This window comes from Malaclemys terrapin, chromosome 14 (assembly GCF_027887155.1).
Source record: "Malaclemys terrapin pileata isolate rMalTer1 chromosome 14, rMalTer1.hap1, whole genome shotgun sequence".
Classification (NCBI taxonomy): domain Eukaryota; kingdom Metazoa; phylum Chordata; order Testudines; family Emydidae; genus Malaclemys; species Malaclemys terrapin.
This window is the reverse complement of record NC_071518.1, coordinates 40852017-40871944: the sequence shown is the minus strand read 5'-3', so window position 1 is coordinate 40871944 and position 19928 is coordinate 40852017. Positions and strand designations below refer to the sequence as shown.

The 19928-nt window shown below is 51.4% G+C and overlaps 1 protein-coding gene and 3 non-coding genes across 4 annotated transcripts in view; all 4 read left to right on the top strand.

The window, feature by feature from the left end:
- Positions 1–19928, top strand: part of VAC14 (VAC14 component of PIKFYVE complex) — a 194579-nt gene that overhangs the window by 28210 nt on the left and 146441 nt on the right. The window contains exons 8-10 of the mRNA XM_054048863.1: positions 458–592; positions 1487–1636; positions 12181–12241. Of these exons, the coding sequence (XP_053904838.1) occupies positions 458–592; positions 1487–1636; positions 12181–12241 (346 nt within the window). The remainder of the gene's footprint in view (positions 1–457; positions 593–1486; positions 1637–12180; positions 12242–19928) is intronic.
- On the top strand, positions 6302–6372 carry TRNAG-GCC (transfer RNA glycine (anticodon GCC)). Its single transcript has one exon. It is a non-coding gene; the product is annotated as a tRNA-Gly (tRNA).
- On the top strand, positions 9243–9313 carry TRNAG-GCC (transfer RNA glycine (anticodon GCC)). Its single transcript has one exon. It is a non-coding gene; the product is annotated as a tRNA-Gly (tRNA).
- Positions 10799–10869, top strand: TRNAG-GCC (transfer RNA glycine (anticodon GCC)). Its single transcript has one exon. It is a non-coding gene; the product is annotated as a tRNA-Gly (tRNA).

Sequence of the window (19928 nt, the reverse complement as noted above, 5' to 3'; positions counted from 1 at the left end):
TACATACAACAATAGTTTAGTTCTATATTATAGACTTATAGAAAGAGACCTTCTAAAAACGTTAAAATTTATTACTGGCACGCGAAACCTTACATCAGAGCGAATAAATGAAGACTCAGCACAGCACTGCTGAAAGGTTGCCGACGCCTGTTATACATGCTTAAAATTGAGGCATGTACTGTTCTCATGAATGTCAATGGGGGTTAACACTGAAGCCTAATGATCACTAGCACATGTCTTCATTTAGCGTTTTCACTAAGCATTTTTAACATCCAGCTACTCTGGGCTTTTGGGGGATGGATCTTTGGGAGAGCACCCCTCACTATGACCCCTGCTGATGAAACCGAAACCAGAAGTCAATTGTCATCTCATTGTGCATGTTGTGTAATTTGTTGAGTTTGATCCATCTGGGTGCCACCTGCCTCTTCCTCAGCTCTCCTTGGTCCCTATCTTCCAGATGATCTGATTCAGCTGACAGCCATGTGCTGGATGAGGGAATTCATCCAACTGGCTGGCCGGGTGATGCTGCCCTACTCCTCAGGTATCCTGACCGCCGTTCTGCCGTGCCTATCCTACGATGACCGGAAGAAGAGTATCCTTGTTACCCAGATCAGGGGAAGCAGGCACCGCTGCCGAGCCCCAGTGTCTCTGCTTCCTCTTGGTCATACAGTTGTCACCAAGCATACGCAGCTCTGTACGGGTATTCTGGGGGCATTGGCAAAGCTCCTCAGGGAGCTAATCCCGGCTCTCCTGGCCAGAGAGGGTTTGGTGGAAGGGGGGAAAGAAACAAAGATTGTTACAATCTTACCCCTCCTTAGGCCCCTAGGTGGCTTTAAATGACATGACCAGGCCTGTGGAGGAGGGGAATCCAAATAGGTAAGATCTCTGTTGGGGAGGAGGGAAATCACATACTGCCTGTGTAATGGAGCCACTTCTGGTCCTTGGTGTCAGTCAGTCAGTGGTTAGCCTGGGAAAATCACCTTCTCTGGGGCATGAGGGTGTGAACTCAGGAACGGCCCCTTCCGATAGTGACGCTTGAGTCCCCTTGAAGCACTGCCTCCCAGCGGGATGAGCTGTCCCATCTCTGGAGTGTGAGCGCTGACATCTGAACACTTAACAGGACATATCTGGTCACCTGAGCAGACCTTTCCAGCTGTGCACTCTGGTGTGAGGTGGGAGCAGAGGATAGCTACTGGGTTTGGGGTTGCTGAGGTGGGACACAAGGAATTAGCCAACTTTCCTGCCACAAATATATAGTTCCCTCCACCCTTCCCCAAAAAGGGGTGGGGGCAGTAATGTGAGAGGGCAGCTGTCAGAATGTATAGCTTACAGGGATGCTGTAATGACTGGACAGGGTGGGAACTATGTGGGGTAGGGGAGGGGGAATGGTTCTGATATAGTCTTCTGGGTCCCTGCTCCGTGGCTCGTCTAAGGTGCTGTGTAAAGCATCTTGGATTAGAGTGTTCCTTACATCCTCTCTGCTCAGGCATCAAAGAGGTAGCTAATGTGTGTAACCAGAGCCTGATGAAGCTGGTCATCCCAGAAGACGACGAAACAGATGAGAGCAAGCAATCCCTGAGCCTCCAGACGGAGCCCAAGGAGGAGTCCCTCTCCCAGCAGGAGGTGACCTCCAGTGGTGAGTCTCTTTTCACCTTGGCTTTGTCAGGACGGCACCCAAATAGTTAACGTTCTGGTGCTTCACCTGCATATCCCAGGGCTGCCTGTTCAGACGTATTCCGGTCAAGGCCTTGGAGAGCGGATGGGCAGAGCACTTGCGAGGTGCGACATGGGACTCATTTATTAGATGTGTGAGTTGTGTGATGGGCAGATCGGTCCATCCTAGAATATCAGGGTTGGAAGGGAATTCAGGAGGTCATCTAGTCCAACCCCTGCTCAAAGCAGGACCAATACCAACTAAATCATCCCAGCCAGGGTTTCGTCAAGCCTGACTTTAAAAACCTCTAGGGAAGGAGTTTCCACCACCTCCCTAGGCAACCCATTCCAGGGCTTCACCACCCTCCTAGTGAAAGTGTTTCCTAATATCCATCCTAAACCTCCCCCACTGCAACTTCAGACCATTACTCCTTGTTCTGTCATCTGGTACCACTGAGAACAGTCTAGATCCATCCTCTTTGGAACCCCCCTTCAGGTAGTTGAAAGCAGCTATCAAATCCCCCCTCATTCTTCTCTTCTGCAGACCAAACAATCCCAGTTCCCTCAGCTTCTCCTCATAAGTCATGTGCTCCAGCCCCCTAATCATTTTTGTTGTCTTCCGCTGGATTCTTTCCAATTTTTCCACATCCTTCTTGTAGTGTGGGGCCCAAAACTAGACACACTACTCCAGATGAGGCCTCACCAATGCCAAATAGAGGGGAATGATCACGTCCCTCGATCTGCTGGCAATGCTCTTACTTATACAGCCCAAAATGCCGTTGGCCTTCTTGGCAACAAGGGCACATTGCTGACTCATATCCAGCTTCTCATCCACTGTAACCTTAGGTCCTTTTCTGCAGAACTGCTGCCTAGCCACTCGATCCCTAGTCTGTTCCTCTAATTTGTCTAGGTCCCTCTGTATCCTATCCCTACCCTCTAGCGTATCTACCATTCCTCCCAGTTTAGTGTCATCTGCAAACTTGCTGAGGGTGTAGTCCACGTCATCATCCAGATCATTAATGAAAACTGGCCCCAAGACTGACCCTTGGGGCACTCCGCTTGATACCGGCTGCCAACTAGACATGGAGCCATTGATCACTACCTGTTGAGCCCGACGATCTAGCCAGCTTTCTATCCACTTCTATCCATACTTCTTTAACTTGCTGGCAAGAATACCGTGGGAGACGGTATCAAAAGCTTTGCTAAAGTCAAGGAATGATCAGAATCAACTAAGCCAACACTTTCCCCACTGGCTTCCGTTCTTTTGCTGCAGTCCAGTGGGCTAAATGCGGTATAATCCCATTTCACAGCTGTGTCCTCAGTCGAGAGAGACATTCTGATCTTGCTTCTGTTTGTACAGTATGCAGCACAGAGGATCTGCTCATCCTGTTTGGAGCCTGAGGCTGCGTCTACACTGCAGGGACTATACCGGCACAGCTACAGTATTATAGTTATGTCGGCATAATCATAGTGTAGACACAGCCTATGCCGGCAGAAGGGGTTTTCCATCTGGTGTAGGAACACCGCCTCAACACTGGGGGTTAGGTCAGCATAGCTACAGCACTCAGCGGTGTGGATTTTTCACACTCAGAGATGCTGCTATGTCGAACTCAATTGTAAGTGTAGACCAGGCCTGAGTGCTTCCATAAAATTAAATCATAGACAGCACTGAGCGTTGTAACTTGGCATGCCCCTTTACCGTGAGCAATCTAGCCTCAACATAGCCCGTGCTCAGTCTGAAGTCAAATGCTTCAATGCAGTGGTTGTCCGTGGAAGCTGTTGTTTGAGCATTGACATTGTGGCAGTGAAATGATTTTTCCTTCTTCCTAGTTGTGGGTTACGTCAGTACATAATTAACATGGAGTCTAGGGACACGGCTCTTGCCTTCTGCATAGGTCCCTGTAAGCTTCGTTATTTGGGATTGATGAGAATTGCAATTACCTCACTCAATTGCCAATACAACCCAAGTAGTGCGTGCGTGTCCCTAAACTTTGAAACTTGCCAGCTACCGAAGTATTTAGAGTTTTTTAAGGTCAGGCTTAACAAAGCCCTGGCTGGGATGACTTAGTTGGGAATTGGTCCTGCTTTGAGCAGGGGGTTGGTCTAGATGACCTCCTGAGGTCCCTTCCAACCCTGATATTCTATGATAATGTAAAACCCAAGGCCACTGTAGTTGACAGACTTCTTTCTCCAGTTTCCTTTATGCACTTGCCAGCACCATTGTATTTGTGGTTGACAATGAGCAGGAGTCCCTGTCCATAGGCCAGGACTGCATTGTGCTAGGCGCTGTACAAAAGAGAACAAAAAGACAGTCTCTGCCCCAGAGAGTTTGTAGGCTAGTCAGTTTCATGGCTCCCCTGTACAGTTTGTGAGAGTTTCTCTTGCACAGCAGCTGTGGAAAATAAAGCATCTTTGAAGATAAGAAGAAAAAGCCAAAAGCCAATCCCTTAGAACCCCAACACTGTGACTAGATCTGCCCAGCGTGCAGTCTGGGACTGCAATGGGCCCACTGTGCACCCCTGACACTGTCCCCCCCCCCCCCCCCATTGCCCCTGCTTGCCGGGAGCCAATCAAAAAAAAGAAGCTACAAGCCAAAAAAGCAACTCACAAGCCAATTAAGCCAAAAACAAGCCCAATTTCTGCATTTTTTCTTCCCTCATGGGTTTGGCATGTCTGGTAACAACTAGGATAAGTGAGGAAAAGTTAGAGAATAACCCTCCCTCCCCTTTTTCATTTTGTTGTCTTTACACACTTGACAGCAGTATGCATAGTCTGTCACTGTTTCTGCTGCATAGTCCATTTCTCCTGTTTGTGTTAAAAACAGAGGAAAGAAACATTCAAAATACAAATATGACTGTAAAACCATAACCTGCCCGGAGGAATCACAGCACAGGCGAAATACATGAAAACTACTTCTAAATAATTGTTTAAACCAATTACAATCAACTTGATGGTACCCATTAGTCATTTTTAAAGACCACACATTTACCAAATTTCAGGATCTTTCAGACCTTTGTGCTACCCATATTGCTAGGCTGGTCAAAAACCTGTACACTGCTACAGGCAGACTTGGAGCGGCTAGCGACATTCTATATTTGCGGTCAGCACCAAGTTCTGAGTAAAAAGTGGTTTGACTTTGTGCAAAATGTCAAAATCTGGCAAAAACCCAGCTTCCCTTCAGTCACTCCTCATATCCCAAAGTGGCGTTGCATGCTTTTCAGCCACGTCACATCCCAGCACACTGCGCCCGCCAATCTCCACTCGCATGCGAAGGGGGGCACACTCTGACCCTGCCTGGCATCGCCGGTGGGGCAACCCAAGAGAGGCAATGGTCCTTAGTACACTGCGTTGTGTCAGAGTGAACACAGGCAATGGCATCACACCTAGACTCATAGACTTTAAGGTCAGAAGGGACCAGTATGATCATCTGGTCTGACCTCCCGCATGATGCAGGCCACAAAAGCTGACCCACCCCCTTTCCCTTGACTCAGCTGTTGAAGTCCCCAAATCCTGTGATTTAAAGACTTCAAGTTGCAGAGAATCCTCCAGCTAGCGACCCCCGCCCCATGCTGCGGAGGAAGGCGAAAAACCTCCAGGGCCTCTGCCAATCTTCCCTGGAGGAAAATTCCTTCCCGACCCCAAATATGGTGATCAGTAGAACCCCGAGCATGCGGGCAAGAGTCTCCAGCCAGACCCTCATTGACCATTGATACTATTTACCAGCGATGGCACGTTGTTGACTAATTGACTAAAATACCGTTATCCCATCAAACCATTCCCTCCATAAACTTATCTAGCTTAATCTTAAAGCCAGAGAGGTCTTTCGATGTGTAGCAAATTTCCCAGATCTGTCTTAATCCTAGGACTCAATGAGTCTTTGGGGCAGCATGTAAGAGGACATGTAAGTGTTCACAATGCTAATAAGAGCAACAGTACTTCACAAGTCGTCTGTCAAGTCACTACATGGTATGTCCTTAGGATCTTTTAATTTGGCTTGATCTTCACCCAATACGTTATTTATATGGGCTATCCTGGTCAGAGCCAACAGTTGACACAAAAGGGTGTTTAGCAGTAAACTCCTCACCCTAGAGGTCTGGCGCAGTGACCATCTTTTTCTTGTGTTTGTGCAATGCATAGCACAGTGGGGTCCATGACACGGGCTCCTCACCATCACCACCACGAGTTTGAACACTACTTGCTTTTAAGGTAGCATCTACATTAAGAAAATGACCTAATGTATTGCTGACAATGGCAATCAGCAACAAGTCCCCTATGATGTGCCTGTTGCCAAAACAGTTACTGCTCTTGAGTACAATCAAGACCATCATCCACTGACTCTCAATCACATTTTCTGCAGAGGTGTTGAAAATAGGTTCACCTAGTTCTCGTTACCTCTTTGCCATTGGGTCAGGGCAAACTGATGCAGATGACTGCTGTCCGAAACAAACTAATTTTCTAGTGCATACAGGGCTTTCAGGCGGCACACCCATAGCTGGCAACACATTACACGTTTTATGGTGCAAGGGTTAAGAAGCCTAAGGCCAGAATTAAATGTTCCCAAAGCAGGATTGTAACCAAATACTTCCTGACTGTTCCCATGTGTGCAGCATGAAGAAAACAGCTGGAGACGCAGTTTTCCCTAGCTGCAGCATTGGTGGTTCAGTGGTAGAATTCTCGCCTGCCACGCGGGAGGCCCGGGTTCGATTCCCGGCCAATGCAAGAGCAAGCCTTTTTTTTCTTAATTAAAATGATTGCCCTGCGCCAACCTAACCCTCTGTCCTGGTCACTCCTTTCCAGGGGACTGATTAAACAATTGGGAAACCTATTGCATCGGATTTCTAGCACCAGGGCAGAGGAGCATTCACATGAAAGACTAGAACCCCTGTGAATCTCACTGCTAGTGTTGCCATGGTGCTGTGTTCTCACTAGATCACACCTTACCCCCAGGGAAACCTCTGGCACAGGCGCGTGACTGGCCCCAGCCCCTCTCTGTTCAGTTGCTGATGTAGCAGTTTCAGTGTGTGACTAGCAGTTCCTGGCCCGGGGGGGTCCCAGGCTCTCTGGGCCTGTCTGCGCTTTGGGGGCTATGGAAGCACATCTGCAGCTGTGCCACCAGAGTGCCAGAGATGCTCCTGACATCGATGGTCGGGGTTTTCCATCCGTGTCACTAATCCACCTCCCCACGTGGCCCTAGCGAAGTCGCTGGAAGAATTCTTTCACTGATCTAAATGCTGTATAGACCAGGGCTCCGTCCTTAAACGACTGGTGCAACCTTTTCCTGCAGCTGGGATCTTGGTGGCTCAGTGCAGAATTCTCGCTTGCCATGAGGGCAGCCAGTGTTTGATTCCTGGCCAGTGCAGGAGCAGCCTTTTGATCTGTACGCCAGTCTAGCTGGGAGGTTGCAGGGCTGCAGCCAGGGAAGGCACCTCCCAGGCTTTCTCCTCGGGCTGCAGCCCTGCCAACTTCCCAGAACCCAGGAGCCTCCTGCTCACACCTATGGCACCATGCCGGCCTGTGCCTAGGTGGCAGTGCCACACTCACCACTGGTGGAGCTGGGTATGAGTCACACTGCCCAGCTCCTCTCCTGTCCTCACACACGTGAGTAAATAACTGTTCGAGGGGGTCTGAGCTCTCGTTAGCGTCCAGGGCATCCATTCAGACAGACCAATGGAGGCAGTTTTAATTTCTGAAGCAACATTTCCATGCACAGGGTGCTTTCCTATCCCCCAGGAACCTCTGCTATTGGCACACGGCGCTTGGGTCACCATCGGGGGGTGGGGGGGAGCGTCATGTCATGTGGCTCCTGCATGTTCTCAGGTGTTACTCGTGGCCCAACCAGACTTGCTGTCATAGAATCATAGAATATCAGAGTTGGAAGGGACCTCAAGAGGTCATCTAGTCCAACCCCCTGCTCAAAGCAGGACCAATTCCCAGCTAAATCATCCCAGCCAGGGCTTTGTCAAGCCGGGCCTTAAAAACCTCCAAGGAAGGAGACTCCACCACCTCCCTAGGTAACGCATTCCAGTGTTTCACCACCCTCCTAGTGAAATAGTTTTTCCTGATATCCAACCTGGACCTCCCCCACTGCAACTTGAGACCATTGCTCCTTGTTCTGTCGTCTGCCACCACTGAGAACAGCCGAGCTCCATCCTCTTTGGAACCCCCCTTCAGGTAGTTGAAGGCTGCTATCAAATCCCCCCTCATTCTTCTCTTCTGGAGACTAAACAATCCCAGTTCCCTCAGCCTCTCCTCAGAAGTCATGTGCTCCAGACCCCTAATCATTTTTGTTGCCCTCCGCTGGTCTCTTTCCAATTTTTCCACATCCTTCTTGTAGTGTGGGGCCCAAAACTGGACACAGTATTCCAGATGAGGCCTCACCAATGTCGAATAAAGGGGAACGATCACGTCCCTCGATCTGCTGGCAATGCCCCTACTTATACAGCCCAAAATGCCATTAGCCTTCTTGGCAACAAGAGCACACTGTTGACTCATATCCAGCTTCTCGTCCACTGTGACCCCTAGGTCCTTTTCTGCAGAACTGCTACCTAGCCATTCGGTCCCTAGTCTGTAGCAGTGCATGGGATTCTTCCGTCCTAAGTGCAGGACTCTGCACTTGTCCTTGTTGAACCTCATCAGGTTTTTTTTGGCCCAATCTTCTAATTTGTCTAGGTCCCTCTGTATCCGATCCCTACCCTCTAGTGTATCTACCACGCCTCCAGTTTAGTGTCATCTGCAAACTTGCTGAGAGTGCAGTCCACACCATCCTCCAGATCATTAATAAAGATATTAAACAAAACCGGCCCCAGGACCGACCCTTGGGGCACTCCGCTTGAAACTGGCTGCCAACTAGACATGGAGCCATTGATCACTACCCGTTGAGCCCGATGATCTAGCCAGCTTTCTATCCACCTTACAGTCCATTCATCCAGCCCATACTTCTTTAACTTGGCGGCAAGAATACTGTGGGAGACCGTATCAAAAGCTTTGCTAAAGTCAAGGAATAACACATCCACTGCTTTCCCCTCATCCACAGAGCCAGTTATCTCATCATAGAAGGCAATTAGGTTAGTCAGGCACGACTTCCCCTTCGTGAATCCATGCTGACTGTTCCTGATCACTTTCCTCTCCTCTAAATGTTTCATAATTGATTCCTTGAGGACCTGCTCCATGATTTTTCCAGGGACTGAGGTGAGGCTGACTGGCCTGTAGTTCCCCGGATCCTCCTTCTTCCTGTCAGTTGATTGCAAGCTACTCTCCTTTCCCCTCGCTTCCCCAGGGGAGTGCAGAGATCCCGGCTTGCGGAGACCTTCGCTCTACTGTCAGTTCAGCCAGACGTGTCCTTGTCTGAGCCGGGCACTTTTGCAAATGGCCTGTCGGGCAGTGAAATCAAGGCCCTAAAATGAAGAACAAGACAGTGAAATGAGGAGCCTGGGGGTGCTCTTGCTTCCACGCTTTCTGGTGCAAGGGTTAAGAAGCCTAAGGCCAGAATTCCATGTTCCCAAAGCCGGATTGTAACTAAATACTTCCTGACTGTCCCCATGTGTGCAGCATGAAGAAAACAGCTGGAGACGCAGTTTTCTCCAGCTGCAGCATTGGTGGTTCAGTGGTAGAATTCTCGCCTGCCACGCGGGAGGCCCGGGTTCGATTCCCGGCCAATGCAAGAGCAAGCCTTTTTTTTTCTTAATTAAAATGATTGCCCTGCGCCAACCTAACCCTCTGTCCTGGTCACTCCTTTCCAGGGGACTGATTAAACAATTGGGAAACCTATTGCATCGGATTTCTAGCACCAGGGCAGAGGAGCATTCACATGAAAGACTAGAACCCCTGTGAATCTCACTGCTAGTGTTGCCATGGTGCTGTGTTCTCACTAGATCACACCTTACCCCCAGGGAAACCTCTGGCACAGGCGCGTGACTGGCCCCAGCCCCTCTCTGTTCAGTTGCTGATGTAGCAGTTTCAGTGTGTGACTAGCAGTTCCTGGCCCGGGGGGGTCCCAGGCCCTCTGGGCCTGTCTGCGCTTTGGGGGCTATGGAAGCACATCTGCAGCTGTGCCACCGGAGTGCCAGAGATGCTCCCAACATCGATGGTCGGGGTTTTCCATCCGTGTCACTAATCCACCTCCCCACGTGGCCCTAGCGAAGTCGCTGGAAGAATTCTTTCACTGATCTAAATGCTGTATAGACCAGGGCTCCGTCCTTAAACGACTGGTGCAGCCTTTTCCTGCAGCTGGGATCTTGGTGGCTCAGTGCAGAATTCTCGCTTGCCACGAGGGCAGCCAGTGTTTGATTCCTGGCCAGTGCAGGAGCAGCCTTTTGATCTGTACGCCAGTCTAGCTGGGAGGTTGCAGGGCTGCACCCAGGGAAGGCACCTCCCAGCCCTTTCTCCTCGGGCTGCAGCCCGGCCAACTTCTCAGAACCCAGGAGCCTCCTGCTCACACCTATGGCACCATGCCGGCCTGTGCCTAGTTGGCAGTGCCACACTCACCACTGGTGGAGCTGGGTATGAGTCACACTGCCCAGCTCCTCTCCTGTCCTCACACACGTGAGTAAATACTGTTCGGGGGGGTCTGAGCTCTCGTTAGCGTCCAGGGCATCCATTCAGACAGACCAATGGAGGCAGTTTTAATTTCTGAAGCAACATTTCCGTGCACAGGGTGCTTTCCTATCCCCCAGGAACCTCTGCTATTGGCACACGGCGCTTGGGTCACCATCAGGGGGTGGGGCGGAGCGTCATGTCATGTGGCTCCTGCATGTTCTCAGGTGTTACTCGTGGCCCAACCAGACTTGCTGTCAGTTGATGGCAGGCTACTCTCCTTTCCCCTCGCTTCCCCAGGGGAGCGCAGAGATCCCGGCTTGCGGAGACCTTCGCTCTACTGTCAGTTCAGCCAGACGTGTCCTTGTCTGAGCCGAGCACTTTTGCAAATGGCTTGTCGGGCACTGAAATCAAGGCCCTAAAATGAAGAGCAAGACAGTGAAATGAGGAGCCTGGGGGTGCTCTTGCTTGCACCAGAAAGCGTGGAAGGGTTAAGAAGCCTAAGGCCAGAATTCCATGTTCCCAAAGCCGGATTGTAACCAAATACTTCCTGACTATCACCATGTGTGCAGCATGAAGAAAACAGCTGGAGACGCAATTTTCCCCAGCTGTAGCATTGGTGGTTCAGTGGTAGAATTCTCGCCTGCCACGCGGGAGGCCCGGGTTCGATTCCCGGCCAATGCAAGAGCAAGCCTTTTTTTTCTTAATTAAAATGATTGCCCTGTGCCAACCTAACCCTCTGTCCTGGTCACTCCTTTCCAGGGGACTGATTAAACAATTAGGAAACCTATTGCATCGGATTTCTAGCACCAGGGCAGAGGAGCATTCACATGAAAGACTAGAACCTCTGTGAATCACACTTCTAGTGTTGCCATGGTGCTGTGTTCTCACTAGATCACACCTTACCCCCAGGGAAACCTCTGGCACAGGCGCGTGACTGGCCCCAGCCCCTCTCTGTTCAGTGGCTGATGGAGCAGTTTCAGTGTGTGACTAGCAGTTCCTGGCCCGAGGGGGTCCCAGGCCCTCTGGGCCTGTCTGCGCTTTGGGGGCTATGGAAGCACATCTGCAGCTGTGCCACCAGAGTGCCAGAGATGCTCCCGACATCGATGGTCGGGGTTTTCCATCCGTGTCACTAATCCACCTCCCCACGTGGCTACACAGTAGGAACTTTCCTATCATGCCTGTTCCGTGACCCAAATGGGACCAATTCTGGGTCTGAGAAAGTCAGCCTGTGTGGCATTCAGGCCTTTTCTTGCCTGCCAATGGAGGGACTGGTCAGTGGCAGATGGGGTGGTGTGGTTTGGGACGGGACGCCCTGCCCCATTACTAGTTGGAGGGACTGGTCAGTGGCAGATGGGGTGGTGTGGTTTGGGACGGGACGCCCTGCCCCATTACTAATTGGAGGGACTGGTCAGTGGCAGATGGGGTGGTGTGTTTTGGGACGGGACGCCCTGCCCCATTACTAGTTGGACTGAGACCCAAGGTGTCGGTTCTCAGCTGTATCAGTCACTGGCTGGGGAAATGACCAGATTGTCTAGTTCAGTTTCATGAACTTAATTTTGGGGCAAGGTTGGAATTTCTTCTGAAGTTAGAAAACCAGTTTGCAAGCCTTGTTAGTGCTGGCTGGGCTCCGTTTCTGTAGGGGCTAAAGGGGGAGGAAGGCTGGGCTGAGTAACATCTAGGCTAGGTGGCCTTGGAGAGCTATAGCTCGAACTTGTACTAGTGAAAATATCCTCATGGCCACCTTCCTTCAGTAGAGGGCACCGGGACCACGGCAGAGCTCCTGGCTCACATGGGCCCATACACAATGTAACGTGCCTGCTGCAGTGTGGGATGGACCTAGAGGTGAGCTCTTCCAAAGGCCTGAATGGCTGTCCTCATTGTACAGACTTACAGGGTAGTGCGCTGTTCTCCAGCCAGGGAGATGAGTAGGAGTGGCTGTCTCAATCTGCCCCATCACAGGGTCTAACTAGTGTCCCTTTGATCTTCCTTTAGGTTGCCTGGAGGCCTCCAGCGATTCCAACCTCAGCAGTGCCAGTGTCTTCAATGTAAGCAGGTAAAGTAATGGTCATTGCTTGAGAATGACGTGCATGGGAAACAGGTCAGTGAGACCCCCCCCCCCTCCCTTTTGTTGAGGCGGGGAGAGGCTTTGCAGGGACACAGGTGCAGGTGAGGATGGAGGGGCATTGTTGGGGCTGCAGGACCAATAGAGGTGGGCTGTCAGAGGGAGGCCTGGCCAATGCCCGTTCCTTTGCTCTGACAGACTCCAAACTCCTCCTTTGGGGGCCACTGTAGCAAGACACTTGGCCTTCTGGGAGCCTGGCGTGCTCAAGGGAGGGGTGGGCCTTTGTGAGGCAGGAACTCTCTGTAGGGGGTGAAGGAATCAGCACTTTACACACTCCAGGGGCAGAACCATGACCCCACCTGTCCCAGCCTTCCTGCTAGCACCTTCACTCCACCCAGCGTGAGACCCGACTGCTGAAAAGGGGAGGCTCCAGGCCCCATTCACGGAGACCTCCCAGAGGAGGGGAGAGGGCAAAGTAAGTTCAGTCGTAGCCCTGCCTGCTTGGCTGGGAGTAGGGAAGCCAAGGAGATCACTGGCCTATTGCAAGTCTAGTTAGCCCAGCTCCATCCAGGAGGTCCCTCAGCAATGGGTGTGCTCTAGAAACCTAGAGAGAGAGTGGGAATAGCGGCTGTACGTTTGTGCTGTGCACAGCTGGGGTGAAGTTACAGAAACTCTCCATGGGGCGCCCATCTGGGCGTACTAACGGTCAGCTCCATACTGTCCCACCTTGGTTACGCATGCACAGCTTAAAGGAAGGCTTCGTTCTACGCTTGGGTAAGACTGCAATACCACCAGCCCACCACAGAGTGTCACCGTAACTCAGGTGTTAATATGCCCTTGCACTAGTTTAAAGGCACACAATCTAACGGCAGTCGCATCTCATGGGTTACTGTACCTGCCGGAGTCCTTGTTAGTGTTTGTGCCTTTACAGTCCTAGGCCCTTAGTCAGTAGACACCTGTGCTTGACTGTAAGTGCAGCAACAGTCTCCATAAAGTCACTGGTGACTTGTCACCTGCTTTAAGTGAAGTATATGTCAGTGGGTGCAGCTCTGGGCCATATCTTCTCCCCTGTGTGTAACACAGCCTGAAAACTCACTAGCCAATGGGCTGTCAAATGCACCAGGTTAATGATGATAATCTTACACTGCCGTGTTAACCACTCCCCAGTGGGCCAGTCCTGGAGTGTCCCGTCCCGTCCCCCAGTGCACCACTGCCTTCCTTGGGAGCGGTAGGTATCTCTCCTGGAGAAGGGAATACCATCCCAGATTTCATATGCTGATCTGCAATGGGTCCCCCGTCATTACTGGTGTGATGGGGGACCCAAAGACCCTGCCCAATATCAGAACCCTTTTGTGCTTGGTACTGTACAAACGTGGTAAGAGAGAGTCCCTGCTCTGAAGCGTTTACTACCAAAGGCAACAAAGAAGGTGGGCAGAAGGGGGAAAAGCATAGTGAGGTTAAGTGACTTGTTCCAAGGTCATCCTATGTAGCTGAAATTGACATACTTAGATCGACTTACCGTGGTGTCTTCACTGCGGTGAGTCGACTGCTGCTGCTCCCCCGTTGCCTTTCGCGGCGGTGGAGTACAGGAGTCGACGAGAGAGCGCTCGAGGATCGATTTATCGTGTCTAGACTAGACACGATAAATTGTCCCCCGCTGGATTGATCGCTGCCTGCCGATTCTGTGGGTAGTGTAGACATACCGTGGGTTTCCAGTATGATCTCGAGCCACTAGTCCGGGGTGGGCAAACTACAGTCCTCAGGCCACATCCAGCCCACCAGCCGATTTAATCTGGTCCTCGAGCTCCCTCTGGGGAGCGGGGTTGGGAGCCGCTCCGTGCGTGCATGCTGCAGTTCCCGGAAGCAGTGGCATGTCCTCCATCCGGCTCCTACGGTTAGGGGCAGCCAGAGGGCTCCGGGCGCTGTCCCCGCCCCAAGCGCCGCCCCCGCAGCTCCCATTGGCCAGGAACTGTGGCCAATGGGAGCTGCAGGGGCGGCGCCTGCAGATGGACAGTGTGCAGAGCCTCCCAGCCACGCCTCCATGTTGGAGCCAGTGGGGGGACATGCCACTGCTTCCGGGAGCTGCTTGAGGTAAGCGTCGCCTGAACCCCTGACCCCTTCCCATGCCCCAACATCCTGCCCCAGCCCTGATCCTCCTCCTGCACCCTTGGTCCCAGCCTGGAGCACCCTCCTACAGCCCAAGTTCCACCTCACAGCCTGCACCCCTAGCAGGAGCCCTGACACCCCCCCCATCCCAACCCCCTGACTCAACCTGGAGCCCCCTCCTGCACCCTGAACTCCTCATTTCTGACCCCACCCCTGAGCCTGCACCTCCAACCAGAGCCCTCACCCCCCCTGCAACCCAACCTCAATTTTTTGAGTATTCATGGCCCGTCATACAATTTCCATACCCAGATGTTGCCTTTGGGCCAAAAAGTTTGCCCCTCCCCTGCACTAGACCACTAAACGGTGTCCCTGTAATAGTGCAGTGAATTGTTTATACCTAAGCTGTTGCTGATGCAAGTTTCATCCTTGGACTTTGCACTTAAGATGTTAAATAGAATTTGTTTAATGGCCTGTCACTTCGAAGCCCACTCGAGCAGAGCCGCCACTGCTGATGCTGTCAGTCTGCAAAGCTGATTTCTCAGGAGCTTTTCTTTGCAATCGCTAGTGCGGATGGTGTGTTGTGACACTGGAAATGAGCCCCTCTGGCCGCAGGGCAAGTCTTCCCCACCCCCTGCCATTGCACCCAGTCCGCATTGGCCCATTTCTGTACCAAAGGCCTTGGTCAACTAGGAAACGGACTGAGTCAGCTGCTGGCTGTGAACTGCTGTTGGTCGCTCTCCGTCTGGGTTGGAGACAAGCTGATGGCTGAGAGATACCGTGACCCATCCAGTCACAAAGTCAAGTGATGCATTGATGCTGATGGGTCCGGAGCCTTAGCCCCCTACTCTGAAGTGCCTGGCAAAGGGATGCAGATCGCTCAGGCAGATGGATGGGGTGATCTAACAGGTCTCCCCCATTCCTGACTTCTAGAATAGTGTAGCTGGATGTCTTTTTAAAATGCTGCCTAGGTTCTTATCCTGCCTTCAGCCTCTTCATATCTGAGCGCCATCCAGTCATGCATTAAGTGACGTGACTGTCACATGGGGCTTGCCCTAGCTGTCATCCTCTCCCCGGGGAGATTTGTGTGCGCAGTGGCGTGTTTTGTTTTGGTAGGGTTTTGTTTGTTTTCAGATGTCCATGCTGCTCTTTGTTTGTCGAGAAGGCAGGTTGCATTGGAGTGCAAGGTGGGGCAGTTTCTGATGGTACTTAATTCCTGGGGGAGGCTGTCAGGCAGCCTGGCGCTTGCCTGGTCCCTAGCTTGGACTGCGAGACAGGACTGCTGCCATCTGCCAGGAAGCACTGAGCTGGACTCTGCTCACTCCTCATGCCAGCCCTGCTTGCGAGCAGTGACGTTAGTTCAGCAGAGCACAAGGCAGTGTTGTAGCTATCCGCGTTTGAGGCACTGCACCCGCTCGCTCTGCCAGAGACTCAGTGACACTCGAACGGGTGCTGGGCTGAAATCCGCCTCCAGTCCTTGCCATCTGATAGGAAGGGGAAGGAATCCAGGAACCCAGCGAGAGACGCCCTCACTACATCTCACTTCTTGGGGCAGGTTTCCCCTGGCCCCAGTAGTCACTGTCCATGGCCTCCGCGGAAGGAAGATTAAAAAAAAAAATTCTCATCCCTAAACGGGCTGAGGTGAACTCCTTTCAGGGGTGGATGGGGGCTTGTCTAATGTTGCTAGAGCCCTATGGAGGTGGGGTTAGAAACGGAATGGATGAGGAGAGGGGGGGGCTGGGGGTTGTGTGACGTGTACAGAGAAGGGAGAGTGAAAAACATGAAGGTCTCGGCTCCAGGCAAGAAAGGAGGGGAAAGGTGATGGAAGAGAAGGGAAGAGGCTAAGCAAAGGAAACCCAGCAAGCTGCATGCACCGTGTGTGTTCCTGTCTGTCACCGAGTGCCAGCTGGGGAGGCCCGTCGCAGTAGAATGTTGGGAGAGTCAGCGTTGCCCTCTGCCGGCTAATCCAGCCTGCACCCCGAGCACGACCACTGCCAGGGGTTATTGGCAGCACCATGAGCTGCAATGGCTGAGGCTCTTCAAGCCATCTGTGAGGAGCAGATAGTGGCGAGGCTGCTCTTAGAAAAGCTGCTTTCAAAATGGCTTGAGATGGACTGAATCCGTGAAAGCTGTTTCCTTAAGCCCTACTCGGTTTGTGTCTTTTCGGCTTTAGTGGAAGGGACTTTCAACGTGTGCTCTGGTGAGGAGTGTGTTTGGGGGGCTGAATCATGCAGGCTTTACTACTCCTGAAGTCAGTAGCCGCTTGGCTTTATACAGGGAAGTGAAGCTCAGCAGAAAGTAATGAGGCCCAGTTCTTACTGCCTGCTGCTGGGTATAGGCGCCCCTCCCGAAAAACAAAGTGAGAGAAAGAAAACAGACTCCTGACTCAATACCGGTGTTGCAGGCAGTGCCGTACTTTACCATCTGACCTTGGCTTCCACCACGCCCCCCAGCTGCAGGTGCTGAAAGTCCATAACTTTCTAGAAGTGGGCAAGGGTGGGGGGAGCAGGTTAGAAAGGTTCCTTCTCCCCCTTTGTGGGTGTTGGTATCAGGATGGCAGATCAGCTGATGAGCTCCAAATTGGGTGTATCTACCGAAGGGCCACATGAGAGAGAGAGAGAATTGCTCTTTAGAACAACTTGTTCAGGAAGTTTCAGCTGCCTTTTTTTATATCCCTCTTAGCATAGCACAGAATGAGCAATCAAGCGCTTTGCTCTGGCTATACTTCTCTAGACACCTAACTTGCAGGTCTCCTACTAGAGGCTGCAAATGGAGAGGCAAAACCAAAGTAGCAACTGAAAAACCAGTGTTGGCATTAATGGAAGATGGTGAGCAGAACATGAGAAATGGCCCTCAGTGGCTACAAGCATTCAGGCAGGGGGAAGGCGTTCCTACTTCCCACCGCCAGTTCGGTGTCTGAGAAACTGCACAATATTGTGTCCAAGTTGCTGAAGATGCCATCCAAGAACGTAGAGAAAAGGAGGTCTGCATGTTTGACCTATGGGCGGGTATGTTGTCTTGTTGGACAGAAAGTGATGCCACCCTAAAGCACACTGTGAACGTTCAAAAGCTCTTCCACAACAATCACCAGTCTCACAGTTGACTGAAAAAGGATCATGGGCCTTGGGAGAATCTCAGGAGGACCATCGCTATGTTCAGCTACATAAGCATGTAGAAATCTGCACTGAGTGCCAGGAGTACTCTAATGGAAACAGAACATGTCTTCCACAACCTTAGAATCTACTAAGCCACATTGTCTGTAGGCAGGTCGAAGGACGTTTGGGAGGGATTTCGTAGAGTCATTACCAGAGTGGGACCCTACCTTCAGTCTTGGTGGAAATCTGGCTTGATCAAACAGAACTAGAGTCACGTTTCAGAGACACTGTGGAATCTGCTATAACTTAAAAACAGAATTAATTCCAAAGATCATAACCTGAGCCCAGACCATGAAGGGGAGGTTGAAATCTGGCTGCTGGAACATAATTCTGTGAATTCCTTCGGTCAGTCTTAGGTGCTAAGAGAAGACCTGGTTGTCTATCCCACCTCTCAAAATGGCTTGACATCAGTACCGATAAAATAGAGTAAAACAGGATAGCAGAATTCAAGACTTGACCATTCTTTGAGACCTGGCCTCCTGTCCAGCTCGCTTGGCCTCCATCAGTCATGGTTTTAGCCCATTCCAATTGGCTTAGTCCAGACTTCATAATGGGCCAGGTGGCTGTTCCTTTGTTGGCGAGGACGTGTATTGCACACCCCAGCTCATCTGACAGTAGTGAGGGCTATTGGGAGCAGTGGTGTGGTGCTGCTTCCCACCCCTCCCTGCAGCACAAGCTCCTTACCCTTCCTCTGCGGACCTGCAAGAGAGAGCACTCCCAGTCCCAGCTCTGCAGACGACTACAATGCATGGACGTGCCACTAGGTTGGACTGGCAGCATCATCTAGGTGTTGTGGGCTATAAATGACCCCCTCCCAAAATGCTCAGTCTCTTACAACTCATCTGCAGTATGTGTCTTGGGGGATTGGGAATGCCGCCTTCTCCAGTCTGGCCAGATGTTTTATTTGCTGCTCCGCCTGGAGGAGAGCAGAGAAGAGCGTTGCCACAGGGGGAATGAATGTAGAAGCTGGTGAAGAAGACAAAGGAAACCCTTGAAAGGGCTTTGGTGGAGTGTGAGGTGGGGACAAGCTGTAGGAGAAGTTATCCAGGGGGTAAGAGGAGTAGGCTTTATGGAGCAGAGGAGAGTGCTGAAGTTGCAGGCTGCCCACTAGGTTCTCCTAATGCACCTGTCATGATATCTAGGATCCTCATTCTAGTGTTTAGCTAGCTGGGTCTCTAGGTCATGGCAAACAGAGTATTCCCATGCCCTGTTCAGGTGGTGATGGAACAGTTAGAGTATGCCAGGGAAGTGAAGAGCACTTCACAGCACATCCACTCCCTAGTGTGAAATCCCTCATTAGAGGACTTTAGTAGGGTTGTGGTGCTGTGGCTTTAAAAAAAAAAAAAAAAATGGGAGAAGGAAAAGCTTTGGGTTTCTGCAGACGTATTCCTCCAAAATTCTCCTCCCTCATCGAGGCCTTATGTACCTAGGTTAATGGGCCACACTGGCTGGTCAGAGAACAGCAGCGTTCTGGTTTTCGAATGGAGAGCATGCCCACTCCACACTAAGGGGTCCATGCGTACAACCTCCTGCAGTATGGTTGCGGTATAGGGATTGGCCTGAATGGCTGGAGATCTGGGTTCTGTACCTGCCTGTGTGATCCTTGGCCTCTGTGCTTCTGCACTTCCCCGTCTTTGCCTCGTCTAGGTGGACTGTCAGCTCTTTGGGCAAGGTGTCTCACTGTGTCTGTATGGTGCCCAGAACAGAGAGGCCCCTGTGACGCGTTCCCCCCCCCAGGGTGCCACCTGGAACTGCTGGGGTACCACTGAGCCCGCCTGGGTTCCCTTTACACTGTACTGCTGTGACCAGCCTGCCAAGCCCTCTCCCACGCTCCAGTCTGTACCTTCACCAGCACACATACAGGTAGACACACACCCAGCTGCAGAAACATACAGACGCTGTGATCAGTTCTGCATGGGAAGGCTTCAGCTAAGGGACTTCCCGGCTACTCAGGCATGCACCCCCCTCTAGAGGGTAAACCCAAAATTATACCGACTTGTGCTGCTCAGGGAACTGTACAGCGTAAGCTCACGAAATTTCCCCCTCCCTCAATATGGAGAAGAAATATACAACCACTTTTTACCCCCAAGTTTATAACTTCCTCAAACTGGTTTGTGATAAAGCAAAACAAATTTATTATCTACAAAAGAGATTTTAAGTGATAAGGGAGAGCAAACATCAAAGCGGATTACATAGCAAATAGACACACAGGCAATCTAAGCTTAATAGACTAAAGAGCTTGGATAGGAGTAGCAACTTCTCACCCTAAATGGTGATTTGAGCTGGTTGCAGGGATTCTTAAGCTGCCCTTGCTTGCAGTTTAAAACTCCCAGGTATTCCTGTCAAGGCTAGAAACCCCTCTCGCCTGGGTCCAGCCCTTCTCCCCCAGTTCAGACCTTGTTCCTCAGGTGTTTCCAGGA